This window comes from Charadrius vociferus, unplaced genomic scaffold (assembly GCF_000708025.1).
Source record: "Charadrius vociferus isolate BGI_N301 unplaced genomic scaffold, ASM70802v2 scaffold770, whole genome shotgun sequence".
Taxonomy (NCBI): Eukaryota; Metazoa; Chordata; class Aves; order Charadriiformes; family Charadriidae; genus Charadrius; species Charadrius vociferus.
In genome coordinates, this window is record NW_009646395.1 from 552,217 (window position 1) to 573,354 (window position 21,138).

The 21,138-nt window shown below is 39.6% G+C and overlaps 1 protein-coding gene across 1 annotated transcript; it reads left to right on the plus strand.

The window, feature by feature from the left end:
- Positions 1 to 7,980: 7,980 nt before the first annotated feature.
- Positions 7,981 to 16,636, plus strand: LOC104294817 (chromosome unknown open reading frame, human CXorf23). The gene is made up of 7 exons (XM_009894478.1): positions 7,981 to 8,021; positions 9,950 to 10,528; positions 10,873 to 11,538; positions 13,770 to 13,948; positions 14,620 to 14,734; positions 15,596 to 15,659; positions 16,514 to 16,636. Exons 1-7 carry the CDS (start codon positions 7,981 to 7,983, stop codon positions 16,634 to 16,636), a joined length of 1,767 nt encoding a protein of 588 aa, XP_009892780.1.
- Positions 16,637 to 21,138: the final 4,502 nt, after the last annotated feature.

The window sequence follows — 21,138 nt, forward strand, 5'->3', positions numbered from 1 at the left end:
TCAAAGGTGCCCCTTCCGTGCCCCGCGCTGACCGGGAGGTGTTGGCCGGCGGCGGCGGGTGCTGCGGGGACAGGAGGTCAGCGGAGCTCTGCCGTTGCCGGGGTGGCCTGGAGCAGCGGCATCGCACACCCGCCTCTCCCCGCCTGTGTGTGTGTGTATACGCCGGTGTACGCATCCACGCCCGTGCGTTTTGCGGTCCGGTGGATGTAGCTCACGCCTTCGGCGAGGTTTCGGGGGACCAGGAGCGAAGCTCCGGGCAGGGGCGACTAGAGGTGTCGTGGGGGCTGTCAGCGCCGTGCCCTCCCCCCACCCCCGCATCTTGCCGGTTCCAGGAAACCCGTGTTGCGGTGAACCCGCGGGGCACGGCAGAGCCGAGGTCGCTGCGCTCTGTTACTGTAAGGACAGCGTTTTCCTCCGAGCTGAGCGAGGCATAAATACCAGCAGTCCCTGTTCCTGGTAATTTATATGTGGCTACACGCAGATTTACACTAGTTAGTGTGTTTATCACAACTTAAAGCAGTACAGGTTTTGTATAGCAGTCATATCTTAGTTCCAGCGTGTCTTTCGGTTTAGCCGAAGATATTTTCAGGATTGAGTCAGTCCAAAGCAAGATGAATTGGTGCTGATTTGACCGAATCTGTGTTTTCTGATACTTTTTCAGCTGGTTTAGTTGATTATGCACAATTATTCATACACATCTGAGAGGGCAGTGATGTCTCAGGACGAATCAGTGATAGCAGTCTCCTCACTTGGCTCAACTCCATCCAGAACAGCAACACCTAATTTTTATTGCAATTCTTAAATGCCCCGAGTCACTTGTAAATATAGTTTAGGTTCCTGAAGTACAAGCGTTTAAAACAAAGGCTACTCAAATTGCTGGGAGATTTTAATTACCTGCTTACCTTGGGTGTTTGTGGGCCTCAAGGAAAAGTGAATCTTCTGTGAAAGTTTTGCTGGGTGTGGACTGCTGGAGGAAGAGCATGGAAGAGGATGCCAGGAAGGGAGGGGAAGAAATATGCAAAAGGCATGGAAGGATCTCTGGTGACGGAAGCCACGTTGTGGCAGGCTGTGAGACACAGGGCTGGGCAGAGAGGGGCAGAGAACATGGATGACTAAGTCTTTCCCCTTGTTTTCATCTTTGCAGTCTGAAGGACTAATCAGAAGCTATGAGGATTTTTTCGTGGGTTTTTTTTTTTAATATTGGTGTTGATGAGGTGAGCTGACGTTAATTAACTTTCTTTAGAGGCACACCCTGTTATCCTGATAAACAGCTGTCTGTCTTAATGAGTGTCCGTGCACTCCTCCACATCTGCCTTCAGCGAAATAACTGGTATTTCTGCCACCGCTTTTGTAAGAGTGATCAAACCAACTCTCCTTCCGCTTGCGCTGTGATGAGATGGGCTTGATTTCGGTGCAGTCTTGCCTTGTGGGTGTTCACCTGTCAGGAGGTAACGTAGGCTGGATTGGTGTCGCAGCAAGCTGGCGAGCGATGTGGTTGCATGCAGTTAGGTTTGATTTTCCTCTCAGGTGGCAGCAGGCGCTTGCTGCCTGCGGGGAAGGGAGGAAATGTGCTGGGAGTCTTCCAGCGAGGACTCATTTCTCTGGTGTGGCTGGGGAAGGCAGCCTGGACTTCCTGGCCTCCTGGCAGCACTTCTGCGTGGCATTGCCGATTCTGAATAAATAAGGGGTTTCTTTTGGCTTTCTGGTGTTTTTGTGACTGAAAGTGAAAAAGCAAAGGTCTCCGTTATGGTTTGAACACGTTGGAGAGTTTTTGGTAGGCAAGAAGTTGTTGTGGTTTGTCTCTGGGACTATGACAGGAGTGGATTTAACACACTTCTGGCTTCCCTTAGAAAGGGACAGGCATAGGTGGCTGGGGATGGTGCTGTGACATTTAAGGCTCTGTAATAGGCAGGTGTTAAAGGCCTCTAATTCAGTGCATTATAGAAATAGCTCACCAATACATTTAAGGGTTGTGCTTTCTTTGTGTAAAAAAAAGTGTTTATTTGAGTGAAATACCTAATTTATTATGTGATACAGATTTATCCTGCTCAGTCTTTCCAAGTTGGCATTGTAATCTGTTTTTCTGCAAAGGTGAGGCATCGCCTGCTAATTAGTGTCATTAAATGGGTTGGTTTTAAATGAGAGCACACTGAGCTCAAGTTACATGCTCAGTAGATCTACTCAGTTATTTTTATTCTTTTGCTCAAATACACAGGGGTAGGGGAATACTTTGTATGTATCCCAGGCAATCACTTAAAAATTTGTTTGGCGGTCCATTAAGAAATACTGTATATTCCAGCTAGGCCTGTACTTTCTCCAGTAGGTCTTCATCCTACTGTGAGCGCAAGGGGAAACAATAATTCTTATATCTATCTATTCTGTATAGCAAGCAGAGGAGAGTGATGCCCATGTGCTGCCCCTGCGTGGGACGGTTACCTTGCTAGCATGAGGCCTGCTTGTCTGTTAATGATCCTTGGTATTGGGGTATAACCTGTGTGAAGCCTGCCTTCCCCAGCTTGTGCCGAAGAAAAAGGATAGAGCTGAGAAGGAGGACAAAAAGTTCTTTAAAGCCACAGTGCCTGCAGCTTTGGGAGGCCAGTGGGGTGCTTCTGGTGCTGGGGAGGCCACGTCTCTTGGCAGACGAACAGGAGTGTCAGAGCTCACTGTGCTCCTTGGGTCGTGGCACGTTCGGCAGGAGTGTGCGCTCATGGTGCTGCCTCCTGCCATTGTTGCCCACTGTTCCCAGCCCTGCTGCTACAGCGGCCTGGGGAGATGCTGTGGACCTGATCAGGAAATTTAGCATGGCAAGAAAAAGGAAGAATGGAAGGGGGGGAAGGAACAGCCCTGTCAGTCTCCATGGTGGTGAGGATTCAGGGTGTGAGGCTGCAGTGACCCGGGGGTAGTGCAACCAGACCTGCTACAAAATATTTTGGAGATCCAAAGCATAACTTTGGAGATGTGGAAGGTGCTCCAAGAGTGACAAAAGCCTAGGAGAAGGGATCTGTAATCAAAAAGAGCACTCATTGAATATTGGAGAGCCGTGAGGAAACTGAGAATGCAAATTTGGATCTCAGTTGCTTGTGTTGATATATTGTTACCTGCTGTGTTGTCTAAAAGAGGGAATGGTTTAGAAATCCCTCAGCCAAGTTTCATTTGTCTCAGCTGAGGTGTGTGTCCTTGACTTAAACAGCTGTTCTAGCTCATAGTCTTCAAACCTGTCACATATGTCCTGCCCTGAGGTGATGTGCCTTGAGTTGGGCGTCATGTCCCTGGGCTGGCAGAGCTGTAACCAGCTCCTGGCACCTCTCTGGTGCTGGGGCAGCGATGCTGGAGCATGGCGCAGGGCTGTACTGCACATGTTGTGACATCCTTTCTCCAGCCCCTGCAAGGGCTGAAGGTGGTGGATGAAGGTGCCGGTTGGGAGCTGTGGTTTTGAGGTTGAAGGTGTTTAGTAGAAAAATCAGGGAGAAATGGGTGTGTGCGCAGCACTGGGAGCATCTGCCTTTGGTGATGGTACCCAAGCCAGTCTGGGAAGCGTTGGCTAAAGGAGTTGTGAAGTCCTGTTGCAGGTTCAGAAACATTCAGGCTGGTTTGCTGGGAGGTGTTTCTCTGTTCTTACGCTCTTTCCTGGGCATCTGCTGTTGAAGGTGATAAGATTTGTCTGGAAGCTGAATGGGCAAGATCATGTCAGGTTTGTGTCCTGTTTGAACAATGGCTGGGGTGGGAGCTGCATGGGACAGGGACAACCTTTGAATCGGCTGTTTTAACTTGCCTACTAGAAAAGTTGCTGGTTATATACTTTTCACTTAAGGATAGGGTAAATGGCGTTCTGTATTGCAGGCTTCAAGATTCCCCCCCCCCCCTTTTTTTTTTTTTTTTCCCCAACCCTGGTTCTTTCCCCCAAGTCTGGATTGCAGCTGAGTTTTTAATTTGATTGTATTTCTATCAAATAGTTGGCTGTCTTGGTGTTGAGACTCTCATTTCCTGGCTTCTCTTTCTTGACCAACACTGCAGCAATACATGCTTTGGCGTGTCCCTCGCAGCTTCCAATTGATCCCTGCCTGGAAGACAGTCAATGGAAAGCTTGCAGCTGCTCCTTATGTCTTTGGGCAAAGTGAGGGAATAGTGAGCTGGGCAGTTTTTGAACCAAGGGTGAGTGTCTGTCTTTGTCTGCTGTGTGACCCAACCTATGAAAGACTTCCTTATCCCTTCCCCCTCTAAAAGATTCAGGAGGCAGTGGCAATGGTGGTCGGGTCCCTTACAAAGGGATAAGGAATGACCTCTCCCTTCACCACAGGTGAAATGGCAATTGAAGAGCAGCTTCTTGATGGTGAGCACCATCAAGACCTGCCCTTTGCGTGTCCTACATAGGGTTTCTTCCGTGATCTGTTGTAGATGATGGAAGGCACCCAAAAGGCATGTAAAGCAGTCCATGTATTTATGGTTTGTTTACAGGAGAGTTAACTACTTCTACTCAGTCTGTGCTTTATCTGCAAGGTTTTAGCTGTTTGGGGCTTGCTGGGGTGAGGCTCTTTAGGAGGAGCTCCTGTTTCCCTCCATTCAGCTGGATGCCTGCAGTCATTTGTGATTTCTTGTATTTCATGCTGGAGAAAATCAAGGAAATTGAAGATTGTTCTGTTCAGGAGAGCAAGTTGTTAAAAATGTATAGCCTTTCTGAAAGGACATGTGTTCAGGTTGGCATATCCCATGCAATTTGTGGTCATTTTCAAGTTACTTCTCTCAAGGTACTCCTTTCAGGTTTATAGCAGACAGATACTACAAGAATTTTGTACTTGTCAAAGCACTGATCTCTCAAGGGTGGAATCAAAGGAGAGCTGGTAGCAGGCTTGAGGCCATTTCATCTGAGAGGCAAGTTGTCTGATTTCAATTCCAAAAGTCAAGGAAAAGAAAATAAAAGGTGGGGTTTCCATTAATATTTAAAAAAATATCTAAGCACAGTTACTTGTAACTCCTCCAGTGAGTCACTTGTAACACAACAAACACAAGGAGCACTATGAACCTAATAATATTGCTTCCTAGTTAAAAAAATAGTTCTTCATGTTTTCATAGTGACAGCATCCCATAAAGTACAGTAGGAGTATTTGGTGAAATTCAGTACCCAGAGCAAAGCAGGTCCTGGCACCTTTGCTTTGACACGAGCTCGCCTTTCAGAAGCGCCTGTATGGGTGACTCGGGAACCACAGGGCCTTCACTGATCCAAGTACTTCTGCTTATAGACAGGCTTGCTACCTGGGACCATCCTACAAAAAGCTTGCTTTTGGTGTGGAACTGTATTGCTGGTCTAGGTGAGGTGATTTAAACCTGAATTTAGCAACATGCTTACAAATTCTGTATAGATTAATTTGTGATTCTGGTGTTCTGCTGGGAGTCTTGATTGCGGTCAAGTGTCTGCTGCCTTCATGTGCTGCTTATTGCATCTTGGATCTCACTGTGAGGAAATCATATTGTGTGGGTCACTCTTTCGGAGGCGCACTGAAACAAATGAATGCTTTCTTTCCAATAAACAAAAGGAGTGTCTTCACTGGAAATTACAGTAGTCCTCTTTATCCTAAGGCAAGATCTAGAACATGCTGTCACGGTCCTTCTCACGCTTTTAGTATGATAGTTTAGCCAGACTCGAAAGAATAAGTAATCTTTCATTTTGTATGTTCAGTTTCTAGCTTGATCAGTCTGTGATGAGAGATGCTGGCAGATCAGGTTGTGTACGATGGTTGGGTGGGGTTTAATGGTACTTTTGTCTTCTTGGTGCTTACCTACTCACTTGAAAATGAAAGAAAGTTCAGAACTGAAAGGAAGATAGAAAGAAAGAATTTGAATGGCATGTAAAACACTATCACTTTTTAAAGTTTATGAGAAGAGGGGGTAGTAGGGAATCTTTGAAGCTTGTGGGACATGCACCTCTTTGAAATGTGTTAGCCAGGGGTTGTGGGGTTTTGTTTCTGAAATACTGTTCAGTTCAGTAAGATGTGTTTTTATCAGTGAAAAATAGGAAAATATTTTGGTCTTTGAAAAATAATGAATACTGGCATTGGAGCATCATATTTAATTTTGGCTAGTATGCTCTTAGGGTAAGTGAAGGGCCTGAAGTTAATTCATGTTATGCAGTCCTCCTGCTATGCCTTTAGGATCTAAGAAGCAATCCTAACTTCATGTTTGAAAGTTCAGGGAACAAATATTATACGTTGGGTTTTGGGGTACTTTGGAGTTGGTTGGGTTTTGTTTTTTGCTTCAGTATCTCATGCAACACTTCTTACGACTTCATGCCTTGTCACATGGAAAGACTTGTTGCAGAGCAAATACTCTTATGGTAAATAGGAGACTTTTGAGATTTTAAAAAATTAATTCAAGAGTTTTCTACAGAACTATGCAGTTGCTATGTCTTGCAAATAATTGTCCGGTTAGCTTATGGTGCAATTTAATGAGCAGGAAGTCAGTGTTTCCAGAATCGCTCTGAAATGTAGTAGGTGGCTTGTCTAACGCCCACCTGTGGTGGTAGACATTAGAAGCATGCTGTACATTCTCCTCTACGATACTGCTGTTCTAGCCATGAGCTAATTGTACAAAAAAAACCCAAATAGAGCAAGGGGTAATATTTTATTTGAACAACTGGGGATGAAGAGGTGGGCAAGGCAATGGGTCAGGCATGTGGGCGCACACCTACTTCTCCAGGTTTCTTGTGTGCCTTAAAGCTTGCTGTTTTTTCTCCTCTTTCAATTTTAGTTGGTCAAGTAAAAGATTCAGTTAAAGAAATGATTTAAGCACAAAGGCCATACTTGACCAGTCCAGACTGGTTTTCTGTCTCCATGAGTGTCTGTGAGCAAATTCTATACATTCTCTGGTATTTTCTCTGTGTGACATTGACCTGGGTGTATTCTTCCAGTTTCAAGTGACTGGTTGTTCATTAATTTCAGAGCTGTTGATGGATCTGATTTTTGTATCTATTTATATTTCTGGCCTTTACAGCATCTTGTGGTAATAAGGAGCTGTAGACATTGGTATGTGGTCTGAACTCCAACTTCTAACCAGTTACCTGATAATTTTACTCCGCTTTAATCCTTGTGTTTGCTAAATAATGAATAATCAGTTCCATTCCTGTTCACCAGTTATGTTACTGGTGAGCTGCATCCTTTCATCACTTCTTTTCCAAGTTACTAGTATCCTTTTGCAAAGAAGAGCAAGAAAGGTAGATTGCAGTGATATTTCTCTCATTCTTCCATAGCTTTTATGAGAAGGAATGCCCAGAGCTACTTCCGGGATTCAGGAGCAGTTGCTTCTGTCGTGATGCATACACTGTATATTTAAATGTGTCTAGGTAGCAGGTTATTAACAAGTTAAGTATAAAAATGAAAAGTGATCTTTTTGTACATGGTTTTATTTGGATGAAGTGTGTGGTGATACAACAGTTGAGGCTTGATGGAGCAGTTAAAGCTTACAGATCTGTAACCATGTAAAAATATCAGTGTATATTACAAATTTGAAGCTCAGTATATATGAAGTTCAGAATATAACTCCATGCAAAAACATTCTTTTTGTGAACTTGATTTTAAAGCTGGCTGTCTCTCCCCTCTCTATCATCTATAGCATTTAATGCATACTAACAATTGCAGCATTTTTTCAGTTGCTGCTGCTTGCTTGTGAGATAATTATTAACATTTAAAAACAGTGAATAGACAGCATTGCAAAACGGAGAGAAAAAGGGAGCAATGGTCAAATACTTCAATATTTATAAAGAAAATAATCTGTGTTCAAAAGATCATCAATTAGGAAAAGTCACTTGCCTTAAGATGGGAATTAGAGGTAAAACATTCTAAAAATATGCCTCACCCCAACCTTGAAGCATCCAATACTAAACTTGTTAAAAACAAGTCTCCCTGTTGCAATTTGCAGTGCAACTCTGTTATCAGACTAGTAAATTGTATCATTTTTACAGCTTCAAGAAATTCAAACACCTGAGAGAAGATGACAAGATCTAGATCAAGATCACCACGATGGAAACCAAGGTAAATATGTATCTATAACTCATGTTCTGAAATGTAGCTCTGTATAAGGATTTATAATTAGGACTTAAAACTTGCAATTCTGGATGCAATTATGATGGGGGTTTTTTTGTTTGTTGGGTTTTTTTCTTAAGATGGAGGTGTTAAGGTTTTGCTGTCTGCCAAGAATGTTGTTCAGCTTGCATGGTTTGGGACCTGGAACTACCTTAAGCACAAAATCCAAGCACCAAACTAGCTAAGGTTATTTTTATTCAAACACCACCTGATGCACTTTGTCTGTAGCTCACTCCTGTCTTTCCTTTTGATCTACAGGGAGGGCTGGATCGACTGTTTAAAAAAAAGTACTTCTTAGTTCAAACACCTCAGGCTTTCTGAGCCTTTGGGGTTGACCTGCAGATTGATCTTTAGCACAGTTAGCTTCATGCTGCAAGGCATATCTAACTGAAAACATGGGAGTTAGTGCTCTTCTCTTTGGACACTAGCCTAGTAGCATGTGTCACGGGTTTATGTCACCAGAATAACGTCCAGGTTACTTCATGCTGTTAGTTACCTGCCTAATTTTTGGGACTTGCAGTGCAAATTTGAGGTGTTAAAACTAGGAGGTTGGAATACAATTTTAAGCTTTTAAGAGCTATTAGTGTGCAATGAAACAACTTTTTTGCTGGTTTTGGGTTGCTGTTCTAAACAGACTGATTAAGTTGTGATGACCAAGACCAAGGGAGTTTGTTGGATAACATATAAAAATGTGTTTTCTTTTGTTTTTAAAAAGAGAAATCCTATCTGCCTCCATACTGGATTGATAGTTGTGAGTATGTCCTTTGAGCGAAAGGGAGGAATGCCCTAGCTCTGGTTAAAATGCAAGCCTTAACCAGAACAATATGAGGTGGCAGCAGCAGTATGGGTGGTATTGGAAGTTAGCCGTTACAGTTTTATGAAGGTCTGTGGTTCTCAGTTTGAGCCTATTTGCAGAAATGGAGTAAATATTTTTGCTAAATTGTACATTTGCTATGTGGGTACAAAGGAAGCGACTTCCTTGAATTTTTTTAACTTAGGTTTTTCAATGTTTTTTATTAAAGAGTGTATAGGGAGCATACAGTGAATACTTGAATACAAGCAGAACTGTTGTGCCAGATTATTTTCTAGCTCTTGCTAGTGGCTTGTGCTAGTTTTTTTTACTTAAGGAGATTTTGACTTTTAACAGGTTGCTTTCATTTTTGTAACTATGTGAAAATGCAAAGCTGAGTGATGCAATTGAGTGGATCTTAGCAATTGAATCTTTAATAGCAAAAGCTGTAGTATGTGTGGAAGTGCATGGGTATACACTTATGTACATGTACACACAATTACACAAAAAGATGAAAAACATTTCTGAAACTCTCTTTTCTGCAGGAAAAAGGCTACATGTGTAACACTTTAAATAGACTATTTTAGAATGATTTCAATCAGTTTTTGGGGTTGTTATGGCAGGGAAAGAAAACCTGAAAGGTTCTTCTCTCCCCCCGCCCTTTTTTTTGTTTTTTCATTTCTTTATATGCTTTTTTCCTTCTTCTTTTTTCCTCTTGGCACCGAAAAAGATAGGGAATGCTTGAGAAGTGTGAATATATGTATAACAGGTATTTTTAATGTAGTGGAAACTTCATATATATGTAATTATTTTTAGTTTTAAATAGAAAAAATGCCAAGAGAGGAAAAAATATTGACTTACTACTATTTTGAGTGGGTGTTTCCACTATGAATACTTGCAAAAGAATAAAAGTAAGCTTGGTACTCTAGACAGGCAAATGACACTTTGAATATCTTGGCTTGTTTTTAATTTTTTTACCACTTGATTAAAATTGTGTACTAAACTACTTCCTTAGGGATAGATGCTCTCATTAAGAGGTTGATTCAATTTTATGGACTACTCAAAGTGAATTTTGTTTTTGCCTTAGGTCCTTATCTCCAGCATTTAGGAGTCCAGACCACCATAGGCAAAGGCATGCTCATATTAATTATGACTGTGAATATAAAAGCTTTCGTAAGGACCCAAAGAAACCTATGCCTTGGAGAACAGAAGATGAAAAATATGGACAGAGCAATTCCAGGTTTGCGCCTCATAGAAATAACCACCAGAGAATATATGAACGTAGATCACCTTCACCAAACCTGAAAAGAATTCCCATGGAAGATACTTACAGTCATAAGCCCTACAGAACACATTCATCTGAAAGAACTGAAAGCAATAGGAGATGCCAGTTACCACCACAATACTTGGAAATACCATATAAAGAGCACGATCGTCAGTTTTACGAACACAAAATGGAAGAAAGATACATGTTTGAGCACTACAAAGTCACTGGAAATGAAAAAGGAATTAAACCTTTTCATAGACCATTAGGGGCTTCATGTAAACTTGAACGAAAATGGCATGAAGATGACTTGAGGCATCAGAGGTTACATGAAGAGAAGTATGGTCAGTCACCCAGAAGAGTTTCTGATGAATTTACGGCAAGGAGCTCTTTACAGAAGAGGTATAGGAATAAAATAATTAAAACCTGGGTATTTTGGTGTAAAGCCTCAAGTGAAAGTCTGTTTTCATTATAGTTGAAGATATCCACCTTGAAACACGTTGGCCACTTTATAGTTTAATTATGGGCGACTGGTAGTAGTGAAGTATTTGTCTTTTAAGTAAATCATATTGATGGCTAGAGTATGAAAAGATAATATTTTCCCTCTTAAGAGCCCCTGCACATCTGTACCTTGGCGTGAGGGATTATGGGTTAACTTGCCACGCATTCTGCTGTCCAACATTCTGCACATATAAGTTCTCACTTTCTTCTCTAGTGCAAGTGTAAATTGCTTTATGTCAACACAGGTATCCTGAAGATCACGATTACAGAGAATATGGGCACACGTCTAAAAGGGCTAAAGAAATGGAGAGGTATGACGGTGGAGAAGTAGCAAGAAATTCCAAGTGGAAGCAAGAACGTTCTTTTCCACCCTATCAAGAAAAGGAGGAGCAAAGAAATCTGGGTGCCCAGTCCCACCGATCGGCTGAAAGGGAGTACTCGGAGGGTTCTGTGACAAAGGTAGCCTATGAGTACAGTCACAAACGGCGCAGGCATCTGGATGGGGAAAAGCCTTTTTCAGACGATAGAGCTCAGAAGTATGTGAAGCAGGAAGACCAGAAATACGGTTCTTCTAAGGGTGCCCGGAATAGTAAAGAGTTGGATTACTTCAGTGGTGGAAGAGTGAGACGGACTGAAGAAGGGCGTGTTGAAGTACCTGTTAAATATAGTTCAAAGAAGGGCTGCGATGCTTGTGTTAACTCTTCTAAAACGGATGTTGATCTGAGGTCTTTTAAAAACAAGCCGAAGGAAAGAGTAAGAAAAGAGGGGGAATTCAGGAAAAAAGTAGATTCCTCCACTAGCCAGCATGACTCAAGTCACACTGTTTCAGATATGAAAATGTCAGATGTCAACTGTAGGAGGGAACGTCTCACAATCAAAGTGGATATGAAGAAAATGGTGACTAAGTACAGGTATTGGTTTCTCCTCACTTCTTCTGCTTTCTTCCTTTCTCTTTACCATTTATGAATATTGGAGGAAAGCACAGTTTCTTTAAGAGGTAACCAGGATAAACTCAGGTTGTACTTTTGAAATTTTTTTGTTTAAAATGTTAACTTGCCCAGACTGGAAATTTACAGCCTACCTCTATTAAAAACAAACCAAAAAAACCCCACCCTAGTTCATTTCATGGAGTTGTAGTAGGAATTGGAAAATGCAGATATGCCTGACACAAACCTGTAGTTAAAAGTTGCTTGTGATAAGTACATGTGTTACTTTTAGTTAAAAACAAAACCGGAAAAGCTGTGCTTTCTTCTGGAATATGATGGCGTTTTGACTGAGTCATTCCTCATTTCTTCTAAAAAGCAGATAACCTTTAAATTACATAAATCTCAGGCACATATTCAGCTGTTCGAGATCTCAAGTTCAATAAAGCTGTTGAAAAATTAGAGATCCCCGGGTTATGTTATTTATTGCTGTAACAAATGAAGTGGCAATCTGTTGAGGCATCAGAACTGAAGAAGCAGTAGAGTCTGCTTCTCTCTATCTTCTCGGTAATACTTGTGGTTGCCTTTAGCGTTCCCAATGGTGTCTGAGTTGGAAAAAAAGTGGTGGTACTATGAAAATCTAGGTGATAGATACATGGTAGAGAGTAAGCAGCTCAGCTTGGTTTGTGTAGGTTTTTTTTGCTTTGCTGTTGTAGGCAAAAATGTCATACGATGGCAGTTACCTTCCCTTTCAAAGTGATCTGGCTTAATTTTAACTGTCCCAAATAAATAGTAAAAAAATCTATATAAACTTTTTCCCTTTCCAATATTTCAAAACATATAATACAATAGAGAGTTACAAAGGCAAGTTAATGTTTGCACATAAGGGGCTAATATTAAAGTCTGAGGAAAGGGAAGTGGAGTAATGCCGCCTGCCCCAAGCTAGGACAAGCATTTAACTTCCTGAATGATGATATAAGGAAAATAACTTAATTATTGTTGGGTTTTGTCAAAAGCCAGGATGATTCCTGTATCTAGTAGCCTCTTGCTGTTGTTTTTGAAAGTCATGCTCAATGGACGTGGTAATTATTTGCAGACTGAAGAAACTACTACATTGATTACAGCTAATTTAATATGTGGAAAGTTTGCTTCTGCAGCCAAAAGTGTTAAATATTTTATTTTTTTAAAGATGAGAACACTAATTTTGTAGAAGCTGATGACTGGGAATATTCACGCTGCCTACTTCAGGCATTTAAGAAACACCTGACTTGAAATGATGCAGCTGGGAAGAATACTTTCTTTATGAACCTGAGGAGCAGGAAGATAATTCAAATAATCTACAACTGAGATTGTTCGGATTCCCTCTTGCATGCATTTATTTCTAGTTTACTGGGGGCAAATAAGTGACTTCTGGCACCAGCTAGAGGCTACTTCTGATACAATTTTTGTCTGAAATCCTAGTTTTGTATGTTTCAAATACAGGATGGGCCAGCACATAATCACTTTGCAGAATGCACAGTAAACAGAGTTGTTATCCTAAAAGCTTTTACATGGGCTGTTTGAGTCCTCAATTTATCTTTCCAAATGACAAGCATTTTTTTGCAACAAGAGTAGCAGGATTTTTAAAGTGTTATCTTCCATGTCAAAACTCTTAAAGCAGCAGTGCAACCATTTGGGGCGTAAACTTATTTAGAATGAGTAAAATTTGACAGAAAGATGCTAAACACATTAAGTTCACACACTGGCACTGGAAAGCTGTTTCACTAGGCTTAAGTGATGATTCAGTTTCCAAAGACGCTGTGAAATTTTTACATCTTGGAACTGTTCCTGAAAATTGTCTGGTTGTTCCTTGTAAACAAAGACACACACATAATTGCCTTCCAGAATTATACTAAAGAAGCATATGAGGATCTTCATTTGCCTGTTTTATTTGATAATCTAGATGAACTAAGTTTAAAATTCACAAATCTTGTATTACATACTTCACTGAAACGAGGATTCCTGACAATGTAGTCTTTTTTGTATTTTATTATAGCTTTTCTTCCTTGTGACCTTATGAGGTTTTTAATTCAAAAAAGGAACAAAATGAGATTTCTGTTTCATAACATTTATTCCTAAAATGAACTTCTTAATTTATTGTTTTGTTCTACTCTTCTATTTGAAGTTTTTCAGATGTAGTGAATTATTTTAAAGTGAATATCTGCAAATTTTTATTCTAGGACTGCTTCTAGTCATACTACAGAGAGACAGATGTCACATGATCTGGTTGCTGTTGGCAGGAAAAATGAAAATTTTCATCCGGTGTTTGAGCACATGGAATCTGTAACACAAAATATTGAAAACGACCCATCAAGAGAATTTACTCAGGAAATAATCACAATTATCCATCAAGTTAAAGGTGGTTGTAATATTTGGGGTATATGTTTGTGTACTTATCATTATTAAAGCCAGATGTAATTAATTAGATATGTTGTCCTTGTAGATCTTAAGCCTTTGGCTTTATTTATATTTTGGCTTCATTCTGTATTAGTTTAAGGAAAATGTAGGTTGAGGATTTTAAGTGGTTGGGTGGAGAATGATTGCAAGAAGGTCTTGGTCCATAATAGAGGCATTATTGTGCAGCATTAAGGTCGAAAGGATTTTATGGTAGTACTTAAGACTAACCTGCTTATTTGGGAACAAGAGAAGAAAAAAGGAGCTTTGCTGTAGTCACAACTTCCTAGTTATATATAGTTCCTTTAATTTTTCAGATCAGTGTTTAGACTGCTGCATCATGTTCAGTGTTGAACTTTATTTATAGATTCTAGTCATTTGAGTACTGACATGATAGAGCTGACAAATATTTAACTTTCTATTGGGCTTAATCTTATTAAATAAGAAAGATGTCCAAGTTGGGCTGGTGTAATTTTTCATTTGTGAATGTTAAACTGTAAGTGGAAACAGTTTGGCATTTAATCTCAGAAGTTGTCTTGGTGTCTTTAAGAGTTAATCTTTTTAAAAGATACAATTTCCCACTGTGTGTTTCAAATACTACAAATAAACATTTTTGTATTTGATATCTCTTCACAGCAAATTATTTTACATCTTCTGACATTACTCTACATGAACGGTTCTCAAAAATTCAGGATAAACCAATTGCAAATATGAATGAAGTTAAAATACATTTGGATCCAGAAATTCACAGGTAATTTATGTGCTTTTTGCCTTAATTTATTTGTATTAAGGTAGTTAATTTCCAGTAGATTTTCCACAATGTAGTGTTTTTTCACTGACTCTAAACTACCTGCCTGTAGTCTGTAAAAAAAAAAAAAATAAATTCTGCAGTTGGTCAGTAATGCTTTTGCTATTTATAGTGATGACATTATAGTGAGGGCAAGAAAGCTGGTGAGGGGTCTAGAGAACAAGTCTTATGAGGAGTGACTGAAGGAGCTGGGGCTGTTTAGTCTGGAGAGGAGGAGGCTGAGGGGAGATCTTATCGCTCTCTACAACTACCTGAAAGGAGGTTGTAGAGAGGTGAGGGTAACCTCTTCTTGCTAGTAACAACCGATAGGACAAGAGGAAATGGTCTCAAGTTGTGCCGGGGAAGGTTTAGGATGGATATTAGGAAAAATTTCTTCACAGAACGGGTTGTTAAGCATTGGAACAGGCTGCCCAGGGAAGTGGTGGAGTCACCATCCCTGGAGGTATTTAAAAGATAGGCAGACGTGGTGCTGAGAGACATGGTTTAGTTTTGGTTTTGGCAGTGTTAGGTTGATGGTTGGACTTGATGATCTTCAAGGTCTCTTCCAACCTAGGTGATTGATTCTGTGATTCTGTGATTCTGTGATTCTGTGATTCTGTGATTCTGTGATTCTGTGATTCTGTGATTCTGTGATTCTGTGATTCTGTGATTCTGTGATTCTGTGATTCTGTGATTCTGTGATTCTGTTGCTGTGTGATTCTGTGATTCTGTGATTCTGTGATTCTGTGATTCTGTGATTCTGTGATTCTGTGATTCTGTGATTCTGTGATTCTGTGATTCTGTGATTCTGTGATTCTGTTGCAGGAGGATTGACATGTCTCTAGCAGAACTTCAGAACAAGCGAGCTGTGCCATCTGAATCTCCTCAGGTATCTTGATTACTTAACTTTTTTGGCGAACAGTAAGTTAAAATGATAGAGGTGTAAACAACATCTTCCCCTTGCTATTGCTAAGTCATTTTTACATGCTTTGAAGACCATCAGTAATTCTCACTATTTTGAAGGAAACGCACACTTGAGCATGTTTGCGGTTACCGCAGTGGTACAAGTATACTGTGTTCACTGATGAGTAAAATGCAGGTGTGTTCTCCAGAGTAGCTGGAGTGTGGTAAAAACCTGCTGCTTGAACCCCTAGTTGTTTTCAAATAGTGTAAGTACTAAGTAGGTGACTGACTCATGGCTCTTATTTCCCTGTGAGATTAGAAAAAGCCTTAATGTTTCTTCTACCCTAATGCTAGAATGGCCTGACATCCATGTAATTCCTCAGAATGCTATTTTATCCCATGCTTTCATCCAGGGACATAAGATTTTCTGTCTTTCCCTTTCAAGCTATGCTTACTGTGATTTAGTTACCTAGTTTAGTTTTTTCTATAGTACAGGCATGTGGAGATTCAACTTAATTAAGAATAGTAGAACTTAAGACTTACTGGAATTAATGTGTATATTTTTGCCTTCATGACTCTGTGCAGAATTCCAGTGCTCTGCTCATTGTTGCTTGGACACTTATAAAAAGGCAGATGGTGCAAGAAAGGGTAATTGTCTGGGACTACCTTTTGTTACTGTTTTGGACTTTGGATGCTTGTGTTGATGTGCATCTGTCCTATGTGCAGATAGTTGAACTACGTTAACAAGGTTATATACCAGCTGCAACCCCTGAAGGACAGAATCACATCAGTGTTTAGTTATTACTAGCTAACTCAACTTTAATGCTTTTTCTTAACTAGAACATTATGAGAGTGTTAGAAGATCCAAATGATCTACGGCATGACATAGAAAGGAGGAGAAAAGAGAGATTGAAGAATGAAGATGAGAGAGTGTTTCATGTAGATGGTGTAACTCCAAGGTAATTAACAAACAGCAATCTTGTTGGCCCAAGCCTGTAGTTCTCCTATGTGTTCATTTTTTGACTCTTCCACAGTTACGTTCACATTTGTTGGGCTTCTTTTCCATAGTTTGTCCTTGTAAGTTTGACTTGGACTGAAATTCAACTGGCATACATTGCAAACTACTCTGTAATGGAGTGTTACTTTGAAAGAGCGGAAAAAATTGAAAAGCGAGCTTAAACTGTAACACTGAATGGGAAGAGGGGCAGAAATTAATTTAAAGATGCTTAAGTATTTTTAAACCCCTTGATGTGCCATGTAATAACATTCTCCTGGTATTTTGTAGTTTCATAAAAGTGTTCTAGGATGAATACATTGTCATGTTCCCTGCTTGTTTTGTAATGTTATGTGGAATATCAACCAAAGAATCGGAATTTTTCTGATTCTTGGAGAATGTTATGAAAAAAGCTAGATTTTTGGAATAGCTTTACTACTATGAATTCCTCCAACAGATTTGTTAAAGGTGTTTGCCCCAGAGGTGTTTGCTAACCTGTCATCATCTTTCACGTTGGATGTTGTGAGGTTGCTTGATTACAGAGAGATGAGTTATTTGTGTTAAAAGAATTGTTGATTAAAGAATTGCCACAGTGTAATAAAATGTATCTACACTGCAGTCATGATTTGCAGATTGATCTTAATATGCTGCTGTTTGTTCATTTTAATGGCAATATATATTGTCTATATTAATATAGACATTATTAGACAATATATATTGTCTAATATTATTGTCTATAATGGCAAATAGTGGCAATGCACACATTTGGGAAAACTGACTTGTGAAGCTGCAGAAGAATTTTTTTTTGTTATTTGAGATTCTTTAAACAAAAAAAGTAAAAGTTATCAAGTGGGGAAAAAATATTGGACTGTTGTGTACAGCCTTATGTACCTGACTATGTGGAATTTTCCTGAGACAGGGTTTTTTCATTGTTTACATATGAGATACTGGCAATACTTATAAGCTAGTTCAGTTTGCCTCAATTTTTGCCTTAGTAATGTATTTTTCAGCTATGAAAACTGTTTCTGTATGTTTTGTGAACTATGAATTTTGACTGCTGGTGGTTATTTCTCGTGGTATATGTTTTATTTAGAGATTTATGGGCAAACCTACATTAGTTCATTAAAAAAAAAAAAATAAATACAAAACCAAGCAAGCTGAAGCCCAAAGCCAGAGCACCCTGCTTGCTGTGGATGAAACTGGAGCATCTAGCTATTTATCTGAGCTTCTGTCAGATTTGGGATTTCACAAAATTGAAAGTTCTGTGCAACTTTAAAGATAGTGCAGTATAAAACTGCTGAAATGCAGAAAGCATTTCAACCAGCGGAGGGCAGCAATGACCAACCATGCAGACCGGGGTGGGGGTGGGGGGGCAGGGAAACAGGATTTGCACCGTGAGGATTTCAAGGAGCAGAGTATCACTGTTACTTTGTCATTGCATAATAGAATACAGCTTGCTTGAGTTTAGTCTGAAGACTAGTAATTTATTGAGTGTCGTAGAAAAAAATTACTTTAAAACCATCACTTTGCACTGCTAAGTGATACAGATGCTAGAGTAAGGTCATTTAAAATACATTGTTTTGATATGCTGTGACTTTAGATTTTAATTGCATTCTCTCTCTCTCTCTCTCTCACATGTACACATCAGGAACCACCAAAGCTGCGGTCTTTCAAAATTACAAAGCTCTCAACTTGATGGCTTCCAAAAGCCTATGAGGTTCATTAAGCCACCTTTCAGGAATTTTATCGGGAAACCTCACCTGGTAAGCCTAAATGTAAAATTAGTAGCTTCTGCATTTGTTGTTCTTCCATTTATAATTCATTTTTTGCTGCATTGTCTAGGCTGATGTAAATTTAAGTCTGTGATATCTTGTCCTTTTAAATTTCAAGTGAGGCTATATTATCTTCAGGCTTTGCTCAACAATAAAACTGCTCATAATTTCACAGTTGTAGTACTGTACTTCCTCAGATATTTGTTGAAGCATAGATTAATACAAGTGAGCTAAACACATGATCAAATGCTGATTTTAAAAAAAAAAAAAAAATTCTTTTGCTTTTGCGTGCCGGTGCAGTATTCCATAACAACTTTGCTACTGTTTCTTTATAAGCTAGCAGCGAGTTGGCCCAGGATTTGTTTTTTCAGAAAGCTGGTTTAGCTTGGTATGTTGGGTGAAATCAAAACATTTTTTCAGCTAGTCCAGAAATAAAGTGGTGAACTTTAGATCTCTTATTGACTATTCAGGTCAAACTAAGCTTTTGAACTGAATTTTATGTTCCAAATAACTTACAGAAATTAATTGATTAAGGGCTGTTATGAAATAAAACCTCATATTGCTTTTATCTTTGTAAAAGAAATTTGTACCTAATATTGCATTTCTTCCACTTAATGATGTACTGCCTAAGCTATAAATTAGAAGGCTTTGTAATTAAGCAGATAACCTGAGGTAATGTGGAAAAGTGAGGAAAAAAAACCACTATCCTGCATTCTTGTTGTCAGTGGTTGGAAGGGAAGGTCTGAATCTTGTTTTGTATATGTGGCATTGTTACTAAACTCCTCATGATAAAAGTTCTGGAAAGCTCTTATTCTAAAAGCAAATAAAAATAAGGAACAAATCACAGAAATAATTAGAAATGTCTGAAATATTGTTCCTGAGGATGGAATGTTATACAATGGAATAGCTTATCTGTTTTGATATAGTGTTTATCAAAGCTAGTTTGGGCACTTATTCTTTCTTAGGGTATCTGTCTGTGATGTACTTTAATATTGAAATGGGGAAGGCAGTTATATTAGGTTCAGTAGAAATTGTCTCGTTTGGAAAGTTTCTTAGAAATAAATGTAGTCTTATTTCCAAGTGCTTGTGCTTGTTTAACTTGGGGAACTGGTGAGACTAGAAAAGCTTTATTAATGTGTGCAGTATAATTCTAACACCACCACCACCCCGCGGGTGGGTGTAAAATAAGGAGGAGACTAATGTAAATTGTCGTTCTTTATACATTGTAATTGATACCTTATGGATAGGATTCCAAAAGACCATGAAACTATTCTGAGGTCTACCAAAAGTGGCTTTTATTTAGTCAAAGTTCTGACTATCACTGAAATGTGGCTGCCTTGCAGCTGTAACAGTGAGTCTTTCACTGTAAAAGAACACAAGTTTTTAATGGTAAAAAAATATTACTTACTCAAGACTAAGATTGAAGTCCCCAAAAACAAGTAGTAATTGCTCATTAAGTAATATAGTAATTGCAAATAAAAAGGGAGTTTGTTTGAAATAGAAACTGAGCTATTGTTAGATGTGCTGCAGATTCAGGAAGATTACATTTTGATATCTAATAGCGAACTGCAAACATGCAGTTTTTAGAAAGTCCTGCGCTGCAGTGAGAAGTTTGCCATTCAGAACGACAGTAGCTGTGAAAGCATGGGTATTACAAATGCAAGGCATCCTAAAGAAGAAATGACTCTTCATGAAGTCAGCCATGCAGAAGCTGCTTTGCAGACAAGTGGGAAGATAAAATACTTTAGTTTGCCATCCCCATTTGTCAATAAAGATAGAATTAATCAATGGTCACCAACTGGCTCAGAGGGCTTAAAGACATTTTGCAAATGTGTCTGCAGTACATTAATTGGCACTTCTTAATTGCATCTCCTCTTCTGGTTTTGTGTTTCTGTTCTTGCCGTTTGATTATTATTCTGCTCCCCTTGTCTGTTTTCCTGTTTATCTAGTATGTCTAATTCTCAATATGTAAAGTAATGCAGAAAGAGGGTAATCTTTTCCTGGGCAGAGCAGATCACTAACACCTCCCATGACATGTAGTCATGTTGTGTGAGCGTGTACGGTGCTTAAAATGGCTTTCCTTGAAGGAGTTCTTCAGGTCTGGGTGTGATTGGAGAAGAGCTTACCCTGGTGGGCTCTATCAAGCCATACCTGTATGTGTGGTATACCGAGCTGTTGAAGCTCCATCTCCATACCTGTAAGCTGCTAGCACTGCTTTAGCATTCGTTGTGGGAATTAAGTGGAGTGGCATCCAAACTGTAATTTTAGCCACATGTATTGTTTCTGTCTTGAGTAGGTTTTCTGTAATAAATTCAGAACTGTGTGACTGTATTCATTACTACTTTGTTTGGAAGTATAATATTAGTAGAGCTGAAATCAGCCCTAGAAGAACCAAAATGAATGAAGGTAAAGGCCACTTGTAGCTGCTTTCTGCAAGCAGACATTTGGAACATTTGGACTATGCTATTCAGAGTCTTGTGTCAGAATAGTACGATTCAGGTGCGAACACTGCTGGGCACCTTGAAAAGTGTAAGGACCACGACTAAAAGGCAGCATTCAGAGAACAATGCATTGGATTTGAGAAGTGGTTTGATGGGTCACCAGAACATTGATGCTGCGTTGACCATACCTTTTTAAATAGGAAACATCCTAAAATGAAGGAGATATTACTGGGGCACAGCAATATGTGGAAAAACTGA

Excerpts from the sequence above, each read along its gene's own strand:
- LOC104294817 (XM_009894478.1), top strand. The coding sequence starts at position 7,981 with ATGACAAGATCTAGATCAAGATCACCACGATGGAAACCAAG. Across the intron at positions 8,022-9,949 it reads TCACCACGATGGAAACCAAG|GTCCTTATCTCCAGCATTTA; the intron begins GTAAATATGTAT and ends TTTTTGCCTTAG. Across the intron at positions 13,949-14,619 it reads AATTATCCATCAAGTTAAAG|CAAATTATTTTACATCTTCT; the intron begins GTGGTTGTAATA and ends ATCTCTTCACAG.